This window comes from Amblyomma maculatum, chromosome 10 (genome assembly GCF_055883805.1).
Source record: "Amblyomma maculatum isolate TAMU_Amacu chromosome 10, ASM5588380v1, whole genome shotgun sequence".
Lineage (NCBI taxonomy): Eukaryota > Metazoa > Arthropoda > Arachnida > Ixodida > Ixodidae > Amblyomma > Amblyomma maculatum.
Window position 1 is genome coordinate 37,292,850 of NC_139353.1, and position 21,314 is coordinate 37,314,163.

Below are 21,314 nucleotides of genomic sequence, written 5' to 3' on the forward strand. Positions count from 1 at the left end.
TCAGGGTTAACGTCAAACAAATGTAGTGGTTCGTGTTGTGGGGCTGCAGAGCATGGCGGACGTGCGCAATGTCTTGGCGTACACATACCAGCACTTTGCTTGTTTCGTTTGCTTCTCTAGACCATAGCAGAACATATCCAGAAAGGCGGAAAGCAGCCGGCATGTTGGGCTCACAGATCACAATCACAGGAAAGCGGTACTTCTGTACCCGCTGTCGGAAGTCACTCAGCCGACCACGCAGGCCTCAGGCATTCCATTGCATCACAACACTGCGGCGTAAGTGCATCGTCACAGAGGTGGGGTTAGTTTGTTGCGCCATTGTGAATTATTGCAATGCCGCCAAGAGCGGCTCAAATGCGTCCAAAAACTGAACAGCAAACTTTGCTGTTTGCGTGTTGATGCTGGAGAGCAGCACCCGCATTGAACGAACCAGCTGTTTCAGCATTTCTTTTACCTGCTGGCTGTCGGGGTTGTCGGAATTTTCAGTACGTGTGGCAACCAAACTGGGATTAGGCCTGGCGTTGGCCTTTGATGGTAGAGCTGGCCACTCAGCATCAGAGGCGGTAGGTAATACAACAGCCTCTGTCTGATCCTTGGCATGTGACACTGTCTGCGACATTACAGCAAGAGTACTCTTAGCGGGATTAGACTCAATCTGTTGTGGCACCTGAGCTGACGTTAACTCTGAAGTTGACTTATCCAGACTAGGCTTGCCTTCCGATTCCTTGTGTCGGCGTCGGGAACGGTGCTTGCGACGACGAATAGACGCGGCCGCTTCTTGATGAGTCGAGTTATCTCTCACCATCTTTTTTAGTATACGTTTTTCATCCCGAATTTTAGGACAGTCCTTAGCCGTCGATTCATGGGCACCCGAGCAGTTAGAACACCTGACAGTCTCCGCCTCGCATGCGTCATGAGGATGCGTACCGCCGCATCGACGGCAGGATACCTCGTTTCGACAAACGGCGCTCACATGTCCGATCTTGTGGCATTTGTGGCACTGAACAGGTCTTGGAACATACATCCGAACTGGGTGCCTCACATAGCCCACTTTAACGTGGGATGGGAGGGATTCAGTTTCAAAGACTAATTTAACGCACTTTGAGCGGCCGAATCGATGAACATCCACAATGCGCGCCGTAGATTTGATCAGCGTGCAGAGATCGCTTTCACTTATCTCGGGGTCAACGTCGCTGATTACACCTGCAGTAGTCTTTTTCCCATGTGCAAGGAAGGAACGGACCGGCATGTTGCCTAGCGCACCAATTCCTTTCAGCTTGTCCACTGTAGCCTGGGATTTGACATCCACGGTTAGAACATTCTTCCAGGGATTAATTCTGACTTCGTCAACTTCACCGGGAACCAGCTGGTCGAAAAACTGCGTCAGGTGCTGTCTGTTTATCACATTCAGATTCGCCGTTGCCGTTGTTGGTACGAAGGCCACGGAGAAGATCCCTTGCTTTTCAGCGTTCTTCTTTGGTGTCTCACTCATTACTGATGTTCGGCGCAGCTTTCTTTTCAGGCGGCGCGACTGGACAGGCGTGTAGCTGTTGTCGGAATCCATCTCTGTCACGGTGGAGTCATCTGCCGAGTCTGGAAGCTCCACGTCCGCGACGTCAAGGTGACCCGTCGAGTACGCTGTAGCCTGTTCGATGGTGGCGGGTGGGCGCAGGGGTCGTGCGCCCGCCATCCCGAAGGATGTCGAGATCACAAATAGCTCACAGCGATATAAAATCCAGAAAAGTGGAAGAGCGCTAGTTTCAGACGTTCGGAAACCTCCACTTCTTCTTCCTCCTCCTAAGTTTGTAAAAGCACTTCATACGCCGTGCGGCGCTGAACGATCAAAATCACAATGTGAATTTGAAATGATTTTCTAGATTGTTTTGACTTTCTATAAAAACACTTCTGCAGTACAATCCTTCTGTACCAGGTCCTTATCTTGAAGAAGGACCTGGTACCGAAAGAATGTACTGCAGATGTGGTGACATTTTTTGAGAGGAATAATTTTCGTTCTCTTCAGACGAATAAGGAGGGGGGATTTGCTGTGGTTCCGGCTGGACTTTACGAAGAGAAGGCGACACTTGCAATTAAGACGAATTTTGTGAATGTGAAGAAGAAAGCAGATCATACGTTATTGCGTTATGTAATGATCTGCAGCTCACCAAGTTGGCAAAGGGGATGAGTGAATGCAAGAAGGCTTGCCTGGATGTGTTTTTTACTGTTAAGGCTCATAAACCGGACTCGCCTTTCTGATGTACTGAGTGAACGTGATTCGTGGCAACAGCAGGTCAGCCAGCATCTTCTTAAACATTTGAAAGGTTTGGAGTTCGATGATCCATTTGCTACCAAAAATTCGTTTGAAGTGGTCCATTTTTTAAAAGATCCAACTAATATTGGGTACCTTTTTTCTGTAGATGTAGAGGATTCGTTCGTTCTCATTTAGTATTGTTTGAATCGGTGCGGGAATGTATTGAATATAATGCCACTGTAGCTTTTCAGAACTTCCTGGTGTCAATGTTAACAATTTTCTTTCCCTACTTCAGTTTTACTTTAAATCCACTGTTGTGTTGTTTGGGACATATATATATGGGCAGAGAAGGGGCGTTTGTATTGTGTCATCATGTTACCCCAGTCCTATGCAACATCTTTTTATCTTCAGTTGACAAAGCAATTTGTGCTTTCCTTAATGGCCCAGGTATTACAATTTTTAGGTATGTTGATTATTTATTAGTGATTTTGAATAAGGGCTCCGCATTGATGGAAGGTGTGGAAGGTGTCCTTTCCAATTTTAGGCTACAAGGGAAAGGACTTGCTTTACCCATGAGCTACCTGTGGATAACAAGCTGTAGTTCCTAGATTTAGATATAAAATTTTGTGATGGTGAGCCGTGTTGGAAGCATTTTCACAGTGCTAACAAAGAGCTAGTTCCACATGGGTCAGCCCATTCAAAAACTGTTAAAAGAGGGATTGCATCTCTGTGTTTGGAGTCAGCCCTGTTGAAGTCGTGTGAACATATGGTTGAGGATAGTTTTAATAACCAAATGGGCGGGTTCCCGGGTACGGTAATTTGCGAGGTGACAGAGACCATTCTCCAGAAAATGAAAGGCAAAAGAAGGGCTGCAGCTAAGGTGGGAAATGAGCGCCCACAAGTAGTTCCTTATATTCATAGAGTGTTGCATTGTCTGAAGAAGGTGGCAGGCAGGTACGATGTTCCAGTTGTGTTTTCTGCGCCAAAAAAAAAAAAAAAAAACCCGGGTGGTTTGTGTGCGAGAATAGGGGGGAGAAATAAGTCATAATGTGATAGGAGGCATGTAAAGAGTTTTATAGGCTGTGTGGTGGGTGTGGTTTATGCGATTCCACTGACGTGCGGAAAAGTATATATAGGCCAGACTGGAAGGTGCTGCTATCACGTTAATTTCTTCGCCCCCTCGGCGAAACAGTGATTTGTTTTCAAAGCATGCCTCACAGCGCATCACACTGCACCATGCATATGCACTAAATCATGTATCTATAAAGTAGGTAAATAATTTTGCATAGCTAATTGTTTAGGATAACAGTCAGACTACTTACAGCTCCGCAATTCAAACTGTCCCTAATGACTGACCACGAGACTAACTATTTGCCCCGCTTTAGCTTTCGAATAACTGGCATATAAAAAAAAGCAACAACAACTAGGGGCGCGATGGCTGTGATACACTATATATACACTTACATATACATATATATCTTTTACAACTTTACTTAGCACAACTAATACGTTTATTATATAAATGATTTTCTTCTTAGCTACCTGCTTTTACTTGTTTGAACCAATGCAATACCCTTTTTAATTTTGGGTGCGGAATAATTACTGGTGCTGTGCAGGCAGTTAAAATACACATTTTGATATTGGTTTCTGCGCGCATTCTTCCTTTAGTATTCTTCTGTCATGGTGCTGTTGCGACAGCAGCATGGCTTAAGTACATAACACGATTTTGGCAGCCAGAGTTTGTTCTTGCCTGGAACGTCTGTTTTGTTATGCGTAAGGTTTACTATCTTTGGTTGCACAACATGTTAAATTGCCTTGTTTGGCGCATTAGGTACTTGAATTTTACTCAGATACCTAGCTTTATTGGAGACATGTACGTGTTTTTGATTCTCTTATTGCCACGTTTTGTGTATGCATGCTGCATGCAGTGAATGTTGTTTGCAGTCACACTTGTTGCTCTTTATCAAGCTGTATTTTGTATTTGTAGTATTCCACGGTGTCTTTGCATTTCTATTCTATACTTCGCAGAGCTCCCGCTTTCTTGATATTGCCACACCGCTGTCCATCATCTGGCGCCACCAAGTAGCCGAATGTCTTGGTACGTGGCTGAGCGTCTTTCTCGTCTCTCTCGAGCTTCGCTTGATTAAAAAGGGCCAGCTGGGTTGTTCTGTTGCTTGCTACGTGTGTTGCTGACATTTGGTGGATTGTGCTGGGTAAGATCCCATGTACGTTGCCCCCGAAGACGTCAGTGATGCTGCTCATCGACGCGTGGACGCGACTCCCGTTCATAAAGCCAGCCGTCGCCTCCGAGGCCTACAACCTGAGTTCAAACCACTGTCCACCCCACTACGAACCATGACAGCCACGACGAGCAGTCAGACAAGTTAGCCTTCCAGCAACGCCCCACCGTTCGTCCTTCTCGCACCGCGATCACCGCCATCATTTCACGGTGACTGGTTCGAGGATGTGGAAGACTGGTCGGCCAGTTTTGACCGTGGGGCCGCATTTAACCAGTGGGACGACGAGCGGAAGCTAATGAATGTTTACTTCGTTCTGCAAGACTCGGCATTGTCGGGTTTCAATAGATGTGAATAACATTTGTCTCTGGGCCTATTGGTAGTTATAAAGACATCATGAAATATATGCTTGTGTGCGTTGAAATATGCAAAAACCTGTAGAACTTGAGGCCGATGCGCTGACGTAGAAGAAGCGCCGTTTGTCTTTCTCACTATCTTGTTACTGTTCTTTTTTCCGCAACTGCAGTTTATAACGGCTTATACTACAGTTTTACTTCAAAATCGCTCACTTTGAAAAATCGCCAATTAAAAAATATTCACGTTAAAATATGCGAATACCTCATGAACACCATAAGCATGCCGAAATACTAAACATCCCTTATTTGTAATTTATACTTAATCCAGTCTGAGCCTGACAGTTATTGAATTCACAAAATCAGGCAGGTTGCATCACCCTAGTGGTCTTGTGCGGCGATACAACTTACATCAACTGTAAAGTCACATCTCTTCTTTTTCGTGAGTATTCTACAGTGCCACTGTGAAGCAATACTGGAACGGGCAAAGAAACAGAGGAGGGGGCATTTAAGAGCTCCAAAAGCACCATTATAAATCTATATGGTGATAGCTATGCGCGAGTGCTGAACACATGAGCAAGTAGTAGTATGATAATACGCCAGCATTCGTTTAGTCTGTGAAGAATGTTAACTCTCTTCCTCACTCTCTTCCATTTTTGTTTTGTTGCTTATTATCTCACTCTGTTCCCAATGACGCGGGATCGAATCCCGGTCTCGGCGGCCGCTTTTCGATGGAGGCGAGAAGCAAGGCGCCCGTGTGCTGTGCGATGTCAGTGCACGTTAAAGAACCCCAGGTGGTCGAAATTTCCGGAGTCCTCCACTACGGCGTCTCTCATAGCCTGAGTTGCTTTGGGACGTTAAACCCCACAAACCAACCAACCAACTCTCTTCCACTTTTGTTTCGTTGCCTGTTATCTTTTAATGTGCGAGCAGATACCACATGTCTGGTCGAGAGTAGACGTCATTGGCAGTGATGGTAACAACTAGCAAGCAATAATGCTGAGATAGGAAATGTCTTATTCCATTCATTGGGGGCTAGCACTGAAGAAAATAATACGATACCAGTCTATAGATCGCCGTGTCACCTAAAAGTGAATTTATTGTCAGAATGATACAAATTTAAGACGAGAAATATCCCCTTTATAAGAAACCACCCAATCTTCTACAAAACATAATATGAAAGGGTAAAGAAAACCATTGATTTTCGCAATAGTAATGAAATAGCAACAAGAATTGCTTGCATAGCAAAACCAAAAGCACGCGACCGCGGATTTGAGAAAACTAGTGAAGTCAAGCGCCTACTTTCAAAATTCAGAATATTGAGTTCATTGCTACGGTTATAACATACCGCCTGTTAACCATGTTTCTTAAGGGCTGTACTATGTCTTCAGTGAGGGAGGATCGCGAAAGCCTTTCGTTTGGGATACATGAATTTCCCTTAGAGCGACTATTTTTTTGCCGTCACTACGCCACATGCGTTCATCTAACACAGAACTTACACACAATAGGTGATGGGTTTCTTAGAATACCCAATTGTTCTGAGGCGCTCGCTGTGCATTATCAGGACACTGACGGCGGATATGTATCAGCCCTTGGCCTGCGTGTGAACTGATACAGTTCTGCGAATGGGAGTTTAGATGCAGAAAGAATACATTCAGCAAGTTTAATGCCCCATGTTGTTTCACGCCCACCTCTAAACTCCTTTTAGAAGAAAAACCGCTTTCCGTAAGTCCCAAGACAGCAAAGAAAGCAGCGCTGCGAAAGCCTTCTCAGTGGCATGTTCTTCCCTTGGCTTCCAGCAATTTTTGCTTTCATTGGTAAGTAGATTTAGGCGACCGCCATATTTATATTTCTGCACTACGAAGTACTTGGTTTTCTTTCAGCACATAATTTTCTCTCAGGCAGATTTTTAAGGTGCGGCAGGGCGAATTTTAAACCCGCAAGTCTTTTTCAGCCCTAAAGAGTAGAAAGAAAATAAGACCTAAGATCCCATTCTTCGCTGAAATTCACCAGTTGTTGATGTAGGCACAGCGCAGCCTATCTTGAATTTAAAACAGCACTATAAGCATGCGGTTAAAGTATTTTTACGCGTAATGAAACCAGAAAAAAGTGCTAGATATTATCTGAGCTGGTGCCCACGTTTAAACGTGGCCCGACAGGTCTCTCTGTGACAGGTTGTCACTATAACAAAAAAAAAAAAAAAAAAAAACGCTAAAAACGGGTACAGGTCAGCGAGTGCACGGACAATGCTCGTTATTTTTGCACTGTCGACAGTGAGGACGTTCGTCCTGTGCGTTCGAGACCGGAACCGAATATCGTTGGCCAGAGCCATATTTCGAGAAGAGTAAAACGCTAAAGGAACCTGTGTTCACTGAGATGCCAGTGCATATAGAAAAGAGCCAGGGCCCAACATTACTGGCCTTGTAACTGGCGTCATTCCCCTCTTCTTTCCCTTTTTTTTCTGAAAAATGATTATCCTACACCTTTTGCATGCGCATAATTTACTAATACTGCTAATAAGTCATTTTACTGACTGGCCGGTCATCAAGAAGCTTTATATTGCAACACTGCTCGTATGTCAAAACATGCAATAATAAGGCACAAAATTGGACAAGTCTATACATATTCATTATAGAACAACAGAGTGCTCACGGAGAATAGACAAGCCCTTGTTTTATCTCAGTCTTCTGTGTGTCCGTGCTAAGTAATTTCTTGCGAAATATTCGTTACAAATCCCACTGAAAAAATGACATAGTAAACTGATGGGATGTGATTGAAACTGTCCATATCTTGATACATGGACAGTAAGCTTGCATCATCATCATCATCATCATCATCATTAACTTGACTTCACCCACTAAAGAATAAAGTTTTTCCCATATGTCGCTCCTTAATCCGGACATGCGTTAATAGGTATATAAAGATTACGAAGAATTGAGTATTATGGGGGTCGCTCAGCAATGGGTATGAAGCGGTCTATGAAACTGAACTCATATAAAATACTCCCGCTGAAGTGGTTCGTCTAGAAGCTATCAAAGAACCAGTGCGTGGTGGCCGTTCTTGTGGGCGCAACACTGTTTAAAAAAGATAGCTGGCTAATGTAAAAAGTGAACGTCGTGCAGGGGCGATGTGTACAGGCGCGGCTAGAAGTAAACGGAGCAAGACAGTCCCCTCAGGTTTTATGCATTCCCTAAATAATGATGTGAGTTGTGATATGGACAGGTAGGTTGTAGATGCTAGTGCGATTTGGCAGAGAAAAATGATGTTCCTTTATGTGCAATGTGGAAGCTATCATTCCAGATTGTAGGGAATAGCGTGCACTGTTATCTTGTGTCCATACCTGCAGACTAACCCGGTTGTTTTTAAATATCGCACTACGTCGACCTGGTGGCTTGTTCGCATTACTATGACTCACAGCGGTGGCACCAAAGGGAATTAGAACACGGGCAAAGGTTTTCTCTCAGAGCAGATGTCGTTTTCTAGGCATTTCTCACAGCACGACGCGGTTGCGACTTCTCTGTTGTTCCCGCTCAATGGCAGCTGCATCGCAGGGGAAAGAAAAATTAGCTAACATGTGCGTGTGAAGCTGTTTTATTTTTATTTGGGCATCTGACTCACCTTTGAAATTTGTTGCGAAAGCATCAATGAATTGACAACACTCCTGCGGTGGCGTACGAATTACTGTCACATGGCCGACTATTTTACAGGTACGCGTGGCTGGAGTTTCTCTCGTCTGAAAAGTAACTGCTTTACTGAATGGGTGGTGTGAATAAACGAAAACGCACGCACACACGCGCACATGTAAGTATGTTCAGATGACACATGAACCCACGTAGAAGATGCACACAGCTTCTTATGAAAGGCATTAAAAATCGAGACCGACCTCTTTCTATTTGTCTCAATGTCGGACACACGTCCAATAAGGCGCGTTTTGTTCATCGAGATCTGACTTTTAGAAATCTTCTGAGATATGGAGAAAATTTCTTTGGATGGCACTTCAGCCGTCTTTAGAACGATAGTGTTATTGACTCTCATTTGCGACACCTATCGATGGTCCTTGTTCGCGTGCCTGCACTTCAGCGCTCGCTTGATCCCTAATCCCGTAAATTGAGGCTCTGTCGTGTCACACATAATAGTTAACAATAATAAGTACACAATAGGCATGATATTTAGTCACAAGTTACCACGTTTTGTACACGACCACCGGACATAGATATAAAGATGCGCTTTAACAAACCAACACGAATGAGCTTTTGTACCCTAGCTTGTCTGGCCGGACCTCGGGTACAAAAGTCTAGAGCTCGACTACCAACTAAAAAAAAACTACTCGAGGGACAGCTTCTCCCAACTCTACCTTAAAATATGGTCTCATGAAGTTATAAAACCCGCCAAGCAATCAGCTTGACGCATGTCAGATACCACCTACCAATGCGTGCTTATATACTCACGTTCATAACGCCAACGGCGTCGGCAGGCTTGCCGCAAAACGAAGCCATAATGCTGTAGCGTTGAAAAGAGTTCTTGTTACACATGCATTAGCTCTGCTACTGCGACGGGAACGCTGCGCACTGAGGAAGCCATGGTGAGGGCTGTGTCACCTTTTCGGAGAGCTCCTAGAATCCTTCTGCGCACATGCGAATTTTCTATGGTTTCTATGTTCAGTGTCATTGTGACACACTGAGAAGCCGCCTTGTCGACGGACGCTCGATGCTTGTATAAAACTGGGTTGGTGTACATAATACATACGTAAATGTTCTAATTTCTTGTATCTAAATCCTGTGTACTTGCAATCACAATATTCTGATGCATTTGGCGCTCCTAGATTTAAAGAGCGGCTAAGTTTTGATTTGAAACTCAGCACTTCTTTTTTTATCGGCGAAGACAGCAGACCTCACAGCCGCACCTCTCCCCATTATTAGATGACTGCACACTACAACAACTAAGAAAGACGGAATTGTGATGGCATCACAGTGAATGATGAACAAAATTGTGGGGTACATTTAAGCTCAGTCTTTAAGGGTATGACGCGATAGCTTTGGTTAACAGCCGACATGTAAAGTCCCCCTTTAACCAAGCCGTATGACCTTGACTACGTGACCTAGGGGTTATGCGTCTCAATCGGAATGCAAGGGTAATCGCAGGCTGATTCAAGTAACACTCCCTCGTATAAAAAGAGAGGCCCGAATCGGCAGCTCCTGCCAAACGTAACGTGAGGCATGCCTACGTCCAATCAGTGCTCGGCTATAGATCAGCCGCCAGCTACCACGTGCTAGTGTCATGCCCGGGATTTTATGCTCAGAATGCCTACGGCGACAAAGAACCGAATTTTCCGATGAACGGGGTCTTTAACGCTATCGTGTTACATAGAGAGGAAATGATGAGAAATGTTTTGAAAGGCAGTATAGCGTGCCCCCCCCCCCCCCCCCCCTCTCCCCAAATCAGCTATGTATCCTATTGAACCGCTTACAGCAGAAAGGCTAACATCGAGGCAGAGGAGGGTAATATAGATGGTATTATACTTGCTCATTTTTTAGTCGATGCGGAAAACAAGTGAAACGGAGAAGCCTCATTTGTTACCCGTCTTTTAGATTGTAGGATCTAAACTAAGTATGGATCGGGTCAACTTCGAGCTTAACTCCTGTAACCATGAGCACTGATCATTAACTTTTGACGTAAGAACTTAATTCCCAATTCCCCTCTTCTTCTTTCGCCACATCAACGACATACTATTTTACAGCTTTTGTACAAAAGCAGACTTACGGAGCTAAAATCCTATTCAGAAACTTCAAATACCATGTGCGCGCTTAAGAAAAATGAAATTGGCTGTTTTTGTCCACAGGGGCGACCATAGCTTCAGAAGATTGGTGGAGATCATTCTACGTGTGTCACCTTCCCCGAGACGATGGACCATGTGCTAATGTGATATCTCGCTTTTACTTTCACCCGAACAATGGTTGCCAGAGGTTTTCGTACAGTGGCTGTTATGGAAACCTGAACAACTTTGCGACCAAAGAAAAGTGCATGAGAGTGTGCGGTAAGTATGCGATTTTATTATATTAAAAAAGACTCAGCTCTAGCGGAAATGACGGTGAGAACAAGGAACTAAAAAGTGGGAGTATTGGGAGAGTTAAAAAGAAAGTTACTGATATGCTTAGTTGAGATTTGTCTGGAAGTACACTGTCATTGGTTAATAAAAACCCCGTCAGAATTCAAGCTCAGGGATACTTAATTGAGCTCCCACGTTGCGCCTTACTATATGGATAAAAAGGGCATTGTTTAAGAAAGGAAGCAGTTTGATGTTTCTGGTCGCTTGTAATGCATGAAGTGAGACTAAAAAAAAATTTATCAGCAGAAGAGGGAGAAGTTTTCTTGTGTAATCGCTCAGACCCTTGCTGAAAGTTGATTTAGACGCCAGGTGAATGAAGGCCGGTTACCTTCTCCCGACTGAACAAGAATGAACAGACAAGTTAGAAAAAGCGAGCGAAATTTGGGACTTAAGTGGACCTAACTTTTAGTGAGGATATCACACGCGTAGAGCTGTAATGCGTACAAATCTATTCCCTCTGCAAACAAAAATCTGAACGCTTATTCTCCGTACTTGATATCGACGTTACCTTTGGTCAATTTACTAAAGACCTGATTTAGGGACATTTGCTCCCCCAGTTATCTGGGCTAAGCTTAATTGTTTTCGCGTTACCATCTAGCTGCCCACAAATAGTGGTCGGCGATTTTGAGGAAATAACAGAACCTTCGTTTTGTGCAATATTAGGTCACCTGAGCCTTTTCTCATTGCAGGTCATTTCTTAAGAACAGAGGACATTCGAAATGGTATGTAAAATGACCTGTAAATCACTACAGAATAGAAGACTGCATTTGGTTTAGTCTGAGCTACGACGCACACCGCAAGACGTGTGCAGTTGTCTACTGTAGAACTCTTTTTACTAATACTCTATAGTTTGATGTAGTATTCTCCTGCGCCCTCAGCAATTCACTCACGATTGAATTTCAAAGGCGATCACTTCAGTCAAAGACCTCGTATATGGTGACAATCTCTCTTCTTCTCTTCCCTTGTGCCCAATCGCAAGGGAACAAGGAGCTGTGATGGCTTCTTGGAAATGCGCCGGATACCAGAATTTGAAAATGTGCTTTGTACCAGCTCTGTGCGGCATGAGAGAGACAAATTAGGAAAACATCATGGTAAAATATTATCAAATAATGTGCCAATATTGTTATCAAGACAGCGTAAAAGCCCGCTATCTTCAGAAAATCCAGCGCCGGCTCTCTGAGCGAAAATTCACAGCCATCCCCTGACGTGCGTCGAAAGGCAGGCCACATGGCTGGGGACTGGTTGGTCATCGGGAGATGTAAGTCTCGAGCTGACAGTATTGAGTTCGGCAGTATCTGGCAACTAAGACAGCTTTATCGATGTGGGATTGTGAGATTGAATTGCACTGTCCTGGAGCCACTGGTCCCGAGTTCGACACCCTACACCAAGGCAATAAAGTCATGTTCTTACGTTTATATTAAAGCGGGATATATAGTTGTATCGCGCTGCTTTTTTACATACCATGATAGCTTAAGACTTTATGCTAAAGAGTATGTGTGGAAAAAGAGAAGCACAGACTAAGGGATCAGTAATAAAGTCAGTAGCACAATGTATGTTCGCGAAAGAGGATCACTGACAGGCAGAGATGGGAACCTTTTATGCTGTCAGTTTGTGCTCTTAAAGATGGAAATAAATGTCTTCTAATATTTTCTGTCGTCAATAAAGCAAACGTACGCTCGCTCCTGAGAGTTTCTATAGCGTACCGTTATGAAGAAGTGTGACTAAGAAAGAAACTAATGTCTCCGCTGGCACGAGGAAAAGGATCAGGGAGAATAAACTCGGCAAGAAATTTCAGTAGTGTAATATCAGCTTTGAAAAGATGTGCATCGTTATGGCTAGGAGTGTTATCTCAGCAACTCTATAAAAAAAAGCAAATGTGCTTTTGATATAATAAGTGCATGATATAATAAGTGCATTAATGATAGGACCACTTTTCTCACTAAAAACCTGACAACGCGCAGGACAAGCTAAGCGACGCCGCCTTAGCGTGAAGAGCATGCCGCGAGCACTCTTTGATGCTTTATTTCAGTGCTCATGCTATTGAATGTGGAGCTTTTACTCTCTTCGTGATTTTCGCTTGATGCTAATCTTACCGTTTTGTAGAAGTGGCACATATATGGGGTGGGGAATTGACCAGTGTTGTAGGGCTGGAAAAAAAAAAATGCATCCAAGCGCTTTGTGCAAACACAAGTAATGAAAGTAAAAGAAAGCCGAAAGAGGAAACTATTCCAGCGTGTCGCAACGAGTGCCGGAGCGGTTTTACCGATATTTGTGGACGGTTCTGCAAGATTACAAAAGTAATCAATTACGTACAAGCCTGGTGAAGAAAGACATGCTTCTCTAACAGAGGACGCTTTTCCGTGGCGCAGAGGTCTTACCTCGAGCAGCAAGGAGATGCGGAACTGAAAAGAATCTATCAATGCTAGTTATGACAACAACGTGAGAAGACAAAAGCCTATTGTTACACAGAACGCATAACAAAGAACAGGTTTGAATTCATGGAAGCTTTCTTAACATGAAGAGCAAGCATAAAATAAAATCAAGCGCACAGAAAAAACGAGCAGATGATGGGGACCAGACTAGGTGAATTTCTTCCTTCTCTCGGCTAGCTGATAGGTACACTGACAGGTTGTCCTGTGAACAGCCTTCCAGTATGACTTCATCAATCTTTCACATGTTAAACTGCTTCTCAACGAGAACAAAGTGTAAAAAAAGCTTGATCAGCCCTATGAAAAATTTTGTGTGTAGAGAGGTGAGAGCAGCATTCTTCCGAAACGGATTGCCTCGGGTAGGTTGCCGTGCAAAGCCGTACCGTTACCATCCACATACTCGTCTCCACCCTCCAATAAACTCTGCACTGCAAGGTGACTTCAACCGTCAAAAAGGCGATGATGTTTTTTAAGTACTGATAGTTATATAATATTTATACTTTCAAATGAAGGAAATTCCATGAGGCGCGGGCTGATCCTTAAGCAGCAGGTCGTTCGAAGCTTTCCCCGACTGCGAAAGTGACTAAGAAACAAACGATGTCCGCCGTGGCCGGGGGGGATGCCGTCCCGCTAGCTTAGTAGAGCGGCTGAATTGGGAAGCGACTGAAGCCTAACGGCCGGTCTACTAGCGGTAGCTGGTACTTATGTAAAGCTCGTAAAAAAACAAATTGCTCTTACCTAGAAATCTAAAACATTAAATTAATGCTCAGTCTAGGCTTCTTGCTTCAAATCGTCTCTTCAGAGTTCAAGGAGAGTTGCTTAAAAGCTATCCGACAGCATTAATTCCAGGCATTTCAGTAGGAGATTAGTTTGGTTCGGTTAGGTTTGGTTTATGTGGTTTAACGTCCCAAAGCGACTCCGGCTATCAGAGACTTCGTAGTGGAGGGCTCCGAAAATTCGACTACCTAAGGTTTTTTAACATGCACTGACATCGCACAGCACACGGGTGCATTGTTTTTTATGCTTGTATATGCTTAGGTGGGTTAAAAAAATTGTTTTTTACTAAAAAACCAATAGTAAAAATAATCATGGTAATGACATACAATGCACCTGCCCTCACTACACTCTACTCAAATAGCGAAGCATCTGAGAGCGGAGGAATCGAGGCCTCTGCCGTTTCAATCGGGTTATGATTAGCAATTGCAGGCATAAAAACATATACAAAGCAACAATATAAAGAAACCATACACACACTGCAATGAACAGTAGTTGGTACAACGAAGGAAAAGAATTACATGCCCTGTACAAAATGACACGCACACGTGCGATGAATTCATCAGGAAAACTTATTAAATAATATATTGCAATCCAGACCTCTCAAATTCACAGTGAATCCTTGTTTGTTGTTATTCTAGCGACTTTACAAAAAAAAAAAGAAAATTTTTATGAAGGCTCAGGATATACAGACGGCGAGGATAACTTCCATATCTTATGAACGGTTGTTTCATGTTTGAGCCTTTTTTTACTGAAGGAAAAAAAAATGTTCCAATCATCTCGGAAGTCATCACCAGTGCAGAGGCGAGAGGTCCTGACAGGCACTAGTTTATGAAAGAAAAATTAAACCATTGATCTACTAGGAGGTTAAGCTGATTGCCTTTCTTGCAGGCACTCGTTGCCGAGGAAAGGTGGGGCCTAAACGTCAGTTCTGCAGACTGCCACGAGCTTATGGGCCATGTGCTACTGTGTATTCCCACTACTACTACGACATCGAAAAGGGGTGCACAAGATTCTCTTACAGCGGCTGCGATGGAAATGAGAATAACTTTAAAACCGAAGCCGAGTGCATCAGAAAATGCGGTACGTGTGTCTATCTCATTTAGGTATCACCTACGCTGGGGGATGCTGAAGACATATGCATGTGTGAAAGATTGCATGAGTTTGTTGATTCGTTTAAAATGAACTCACGACATACTGACATATAACAAAATACCGCATTATAATAACATACAGACCACTGTAAATAAAAAGTCATCTTTGAAAAAAAAAAAGAAAAGAAAATAATGAAAAACTAACACACTTGTCGCCATTACTGACGGTGTCTACAATACACTACCCGTTATGTTAAAACGGTGGCAAAGCTCCCCTCCGCCATCCTCCCAAACAGTGCTTCTGTTTACAAGACATGTCGAAATGACACGACTGGAGCGAAGATTTTTCAAATTCAATTGAACGCAGCTGCAGTCATCTGCAGCCTAACAAGCACTGAACATCAGAAAACATCAAAGAAATCAATTTGTACCCAGAGGGCTAATAGGATTTCAAAGTCAGAAACGCCGTTTTAGGGAAACGCAGAAGGAAAAACTACTGTGAGGCTTCTGTCCTAACGATAACAAGTACATCCTGTGTGATTGCGTCGAAATGATTAGAAACGCACTCTATGAGCTTTATTACGTCGCTACCCCTGAACGCTGGGATTTCCGTGAGGCGCGACCACATCGGCTACATAAAAACAGCAAAAACCTTAAGGAGCTGCAAAAAAGAAAGTATGAAATAAGAACAAGTGTTCTTTTGGCAAACAACGTCTCACATATTCTGAAATGGGTGGCGATATAATATGCTGTCAGCGTTCAAGTACCAGATACTTTAAACAGCACTGAACAGGAGAAAAAGCAAAACGTGAAGTAAATTAAATACAATATTTAGGCTAGAAAGTGGAAGTTATATGGGATAAGTACAGTTTAGAATACAAAGCTACGAACGTAGAGCGAGTTTTGGAAGATGTCAAGGTAAAGACAAAAAGAGCTAAACAACATCTGCATTCTGTCAAGAGAGGAATGGGAATGAAGAAACGGAGAAACTTGAAACGGTCTGAATTCCCTCATGCTCTTTCGAAGAACGCACAGAAGAATGTACTCTAAGAGCTGAGGGCACATAATGTGGCTATGAAGGAGCTTGTATAGAAAAACTATATCTACTCTGACACGACGGCAGTTGATAAGGAAGATTCAGTGGGGTACTCTTGGTGGAGCGAGAGGAGGAAGTTGAGCAAGAAAAGCAATATCGTAATATCCGTAAAACTTTTTTCTGTACTCTGTCAACCTTGTCCAAGTTTGATTTACAAGTGCCATTCCAAACCACCGACCCGTACTCCTAGAGCGGCAAGCATATGGAGATGTACAGCTTTAAGAACGGAAGTGGAGTACGGAACTCTCTCAAAAGTCGGCAAACGAATCTGAGTGTGCACATAGCCCGCTGAGAAATGCGTTTAGTATGAGAGGAGAAGCTGAGGGTGCAGTCAAAACGTACACCAAAGTAATTAATTTCATCAACCCTGTCCAACAGCACAGAATTCACAGAATAATGGTAGAGAAAGCTGCGCATTTTACGAGTAAATGAGACAACCCTAGTTTTGGAAGAATTGAGGGTAAGTCGATTCTTCGCACACTAATCAGAAAAAGCAGATCTGTCCGATTGCAACAACAAGAAATCTTAAAAAGAATGTGTGACCTTGAATATTTTAATATCATCAGCACAAAGAAGACACGAAGAGTTTATAGATCACCGAGGAAACATCATTAATAAAAACGGAGAAGAGAAGCGGGCCTAATACAGAACCTTGAGGAACTCCACTGGTTGCAGAATAAACGAAGGAGGTCTGTCCATTGACACTGACAAAGCAGGAGCGATCAAGGGGATAGTTGCGTAGGAGGGCTACGAGGGAGACTTCGACGCCCGAGAGTAGAAGCTTTTCAAGAAATAGTGAGTGGGTAACAACGTCGAAAGCTTTGCTCATATCACAGTACACAGTGTCAACCTGACCTCTCTGAAGGACTGCTGCAAAGGCAGACGTCCTAAACGTGACTAGATTGGTAGAATAATAGTAATAATAATGTGATTATGTTAAAAGAAAAAAACTCGGTAATTTATCGTATTATTTCAGCCTCAGAAGTTCCATTGTTTTAGATGATGTCTGTTTCACAAGACCAGTATTCGTTTGCTAGCTTAGGAGAAACACAATGAAGACACGCCATCGAAAAAATAAAGGCTTGACGTTATTATATCTGTGCACTATTCTAAGAAATGTGCCTAGTCTTCACACGCTCCAAGTTTATAGAAAGAGACGCCCGTAGCGCCTCGCTAACGTGAATCAAGCCGCAGTCTGCTTCATTCGCATGCGCAAGACAATTGAAAAAGAAGCAATTTCAGTATGGTAAGAAATGATGTCGAATAAGAGAAAACCAACTTCGACTGCGAGCTCAACAGCAGATTATACATAAACTATCTTCTTCCTTCTTTTACAGGGTGTCCACCGCGAAGAAAGCCATGGAGAGAATGATGGAAAGCAATTTTAAGTTGGGTGTGTGAAGAGGGGAGGCACTAGCTCTAAAATAAAAGTTGTTTACTTATAAAGAAACTTGAACATGTTTATCAAAAACACTAAGTTCAGCTTGGATAGCAGGAGTATAATTGATGATGGCGTGTGAATGGTGCATATTTGAAACCGATTCAAATATGAATAGTTCAAAGCTGGCACCAAACAGAATAGTCGTTGGTAAATTATTCCACTGTGAAGTAAGAATAATATACATTTGTGCATATTCGATACTTGGAGGGCAATAATGTATAATAGTGTCAATCAGGGAACGGCCAGTGACGGCGCCGCTATAGGCCGTTACTACTTCTGCAGGCACAGGGCTAGCGTTAAAAAGACGAAATATTGGACCTTTCAGAGGTAGCTCGGCAGAGTCAATATGCTTAAACTTTTGTCTCCAAAGGGGGGTTACACGCATAGGAAAAGTGCGTATTGCTGTCGAAGGTGAGAACGATTACGCTACGCAGGCGAAAGCTACGTTTGAGAGATGGCCTCTGAGCTCGGGCGGCAAGGACGTGTTGAGCGAACATAATTAAACCAGCACATCCTGAACTACAAGGTCTCTGCCTGGCTTTCTGATGTTATTGCAGTTAGACTATTCTAAAGGCCCGCATCAGTCCATGTGGTGCAGTTTTTTTATCCTACGCTGCTCTTGCCGATACCTTGCCGATATGAGAGTGTTGTGTTGTGAATCTACCCATGCCTAGAATTTATCAGTGTTGCACGATATTTCTTTCTTTTATAGAATTTATTTTGATATTTTTATTTACGAAAGTCAGAAAGGATCTTTCGGTGCATTTATTTTAGGTGAAGTTGAAGTTGGAATGAAATTTTGAGATTCCTGGACATGTATTCGGCTGTATGTAGAGAGAGAGAGAGAGTTATCATTTTTTTTTTTCTCGTGAAGACACTCCTATAAAAAATCTTTTTGGGGGCGCACAGAAAGCGGTAAACATGCCTAATATACCCACGTGCCCTTTGTCTGCTGCCGTCGAAACAAAAGCTATAATACGGAGCTACCTTGATATAGTTCAGTAATTATTTCCCATTAGGATAGTGTGGTGGCGGCGTCCAGACCCCTTAAAAAAAAAAAAAAAGAAAAAACATGCGTCCAGTTTAGTTAAGTTTTCCAAATTCGAAGTACTCGGGCTAGCACGACACGTTTCATTTCGATGCGGACTGCGATAAAATCTCGGAATGATTGGTTGTACGCCCGTTTAGAATGTCTACATTTCAAATGCATTTGGCGGAAGGGAAGACAGTGCTCTTAATGTGGAGGAAAATCACAAGAAGCTTAGTGTTGTTTGTAACAAGCAAAAGAAGGCAGGTTTTCAGTGAATAAATGTTTCCTTTTCGCAGCTATTGTTATCATTATTCTTCTGTTTTGTTTGTTGACCTACATTGCAAGGAAGTTAATTTTTGTAGACCTGAATGTTCGGCAGTCGGCTTAGAATTGATGCCGACCAGTGTTCGAGTAGATACAGTACTCATTTAAGGAGATATGCGGGTGTTGTTTTCATTATAATGTGTTATGTTATCACTATATATGTTATATGGTATCACTTTTATCACTGGCTTGCGCACTAAATTGTACACTCCAGATACAACTTCAGCTCGACGGGAACATTAAATATGAGAACGACTTTTGCTTCACGTCATGTTCAGTCGCATATTTCCCGGTGTTTCGTCCCTATAGGATCGCTAGTGTACTAATATTTTAATACTATCGATTCCTTGGGGCATTATATTATGATCCGCTAACATGTCAGGCCTTCGAGCACCGCACGATGACCTCATCTGCTCTTTTCAGCGGAGCTTATACTCACTGGCACTACCTCATCGTCTTGTTTCCGCTTGCTTCTACTCTTCAGTCGACAACTTCTGGTCGCGGTAACGTTTTGAGACAGCGGCATCTATGCCGTCATCATACAACAACATAGAAGCAAACATCACTACATCAGTGCTATCGTATCAATATTTAGCTCCGATCCAGAAGAGGCTGCTACTCGAGAGCAAGTGAGAACGACACCTCATGCGGCGCTGCCGCCGCCGCAGTTGATAACGTACTGCTGCTACGTACAGCGCCGCGTGATATTCTTCAGCCACGGCGCGGAAAATGACTTGATTGATTGAAAACATTATTATTAAAATAATCTTCATAGAGTATGTGGGTTGGCCACCTAGGCCGGCAGTTCACTGGTTATCGCTGACGCGTTGACCCTCCCCATCAGTAAACGCTGGCTGTCAGGTTCATCGCCGAGCAGAATAGCCTCCCACTGCTCTTCTGAGTGGTTTGCAAAGGAGTCAGTTATGGAACTTAAAGCGCGACATCTATAAAACTGACTATGATTAAAAGGCGTCACTTCATTTATTGATATTATTAAATTACGAAGGCTGCTGAGTGAGAGTGAGACGCGTTCATGAGAAATAGATTTCAAGAAATGAGGCCGTCAGACGGAAGACATTGACAAAGGAATCTAATCAATCAAGATTAGCTGATAAAACATGAGAGAATAAGATCAGCTTTCACCTGAGAAAACATATTTTGTCGGATAGGCATGTGAGAGATGCTCAACTCTGACTCACTAAGCGACTGTAGGCCGCTACTCCTCATACATACGGCTGTCTTGCAACAGACGTTGCAGGGCTGGCGAATGAAAATACACTGGCAAAAATTGTACTGCAGCATGCCACTGGGTAATCAACTTCAGTGTTGCAACCCGTCCACTCGTGTCTGCATTTTTACACATGCCTTCAATGTTTTGTGGGCCCCTTTTGCAGGAGGCTGTAGCACATCTGACAAGTAGCTTTAAACAGTGCGCTTAAAGGCCCATGGACATAATTAGTGAAGTCGACTTGGGCTGGACGCCAGGCGTTTTCTAATTAAGCTGCTGGCTGATAGCAACCCGAACTTGTTCCCACAGTGGCGAATCGTTCCGTGGGAACGCACCGCTTCTGTTCACGCTATATTGTCACGTGCTAGTGAAAATGCCGTAGGCAACAAACGGAAAGGCGTAGTAGAGTAAATAGACTCCTTATATGGCTGACTTCAGCACGGAAAGAACTAAGCAAAGGGGCGGTGGCGATCGCAGCAAACATGATTTTCAGAACGAGGACGGCGCCGAGACCGAGGATGCTTGCGTCAGTATAGTTATTTTTTGTGTCGGCGTTTTTTTCGCAGGGCCCAAGGACAAAAAAAAAAAGGGGGAGGGGGGGTTGCTTTAATAAAGGCTGAAGGTCTTTGAAGACTCCAGCATGCAGCGATAGTCACTTTAAAGAAGTGCCTCTTTATCAGCTTGATCAGAGGTTCGGTGATGCGTGAGAGGTTTCTCACAAACAGCCGCTAACACAGTTCGAGGAATCTGATAACACAAAATCGCATTATTGACGGTTGGTTGCGGGAACTGAACGATAGCGGATGGACCTGAACAGCAGTGGAAGACTAAGGCGTTCAACGTCTTCCTATTGGTCATTCCTCCACAGAAAGGTCAGCCGGAGTTCTCTGAATTTCTTTGATTGTGACAATTTAGATAATAGGAGGTGTAAATGCGCACCTTATTTTTTGTTGC

At 43.4% G+C, this 21,314-nt stretch overlaps 1 protein-coding gene across 1 annotated transcript; it reads left to right on the forward strand.

The window, feature by feature from the left end:
- Window positions 1–6,485: 6,485 nt before the first annotated feature.
- LOC146176186 (BPTI/Kunitz domain-containing protein-like) lies at window positions 6,486–17,758 on the forward strand. Its single transcript, XM_084580929.1, has 5 exons — window positions 6,486–6,655; window positions 10,678–10,872; window positions 11,634–11,666; window positions 15,039–15,230; window positions 17,675–17,758. The coding sequence occupies exons 1-5, from the start codon at window positions 6,616–6,618 to the stop codon at window positions 17,707–17,709; spliced, it is 495 nt and encodes a 164-aa protein (XP_084437055.1). The 5' UTR covers window positions 6,486–6,615; the 3' UTR covers window positions 17,710–17,758.
- The last annotated feature ends 3,556 nt before the right edge of the window (window positions 17,759–21,314 follow it).

What these genes read in the sequence shown, in the direction of transcription:
- LOC146176186 (XM_084580929.1), top strand. Translation starts at nt 6,616, where the DNA reads ATGTTCTTCCCTTGGCTTCCAGCAATTTTTGCTTTCATTG. An exon ending in AGCAATTTTTGCTTTCATTG is followed by an intron (nt 6,656 to 10,677) that starts GTAAGTAGATTT and finishes TTTTGTCCACAG; the next exon opens with GGGCGACCATAGCTTCAGAA. An exon ending in CGAGTGCATCAGAAAATGCG is followed by an intron (nt 15,231 to 17,674) that starts GTACGTGTGTCT and finishes CTTCTTTTACAG; the next exon opens with GGTGTCCACCGCGAAGAAAG.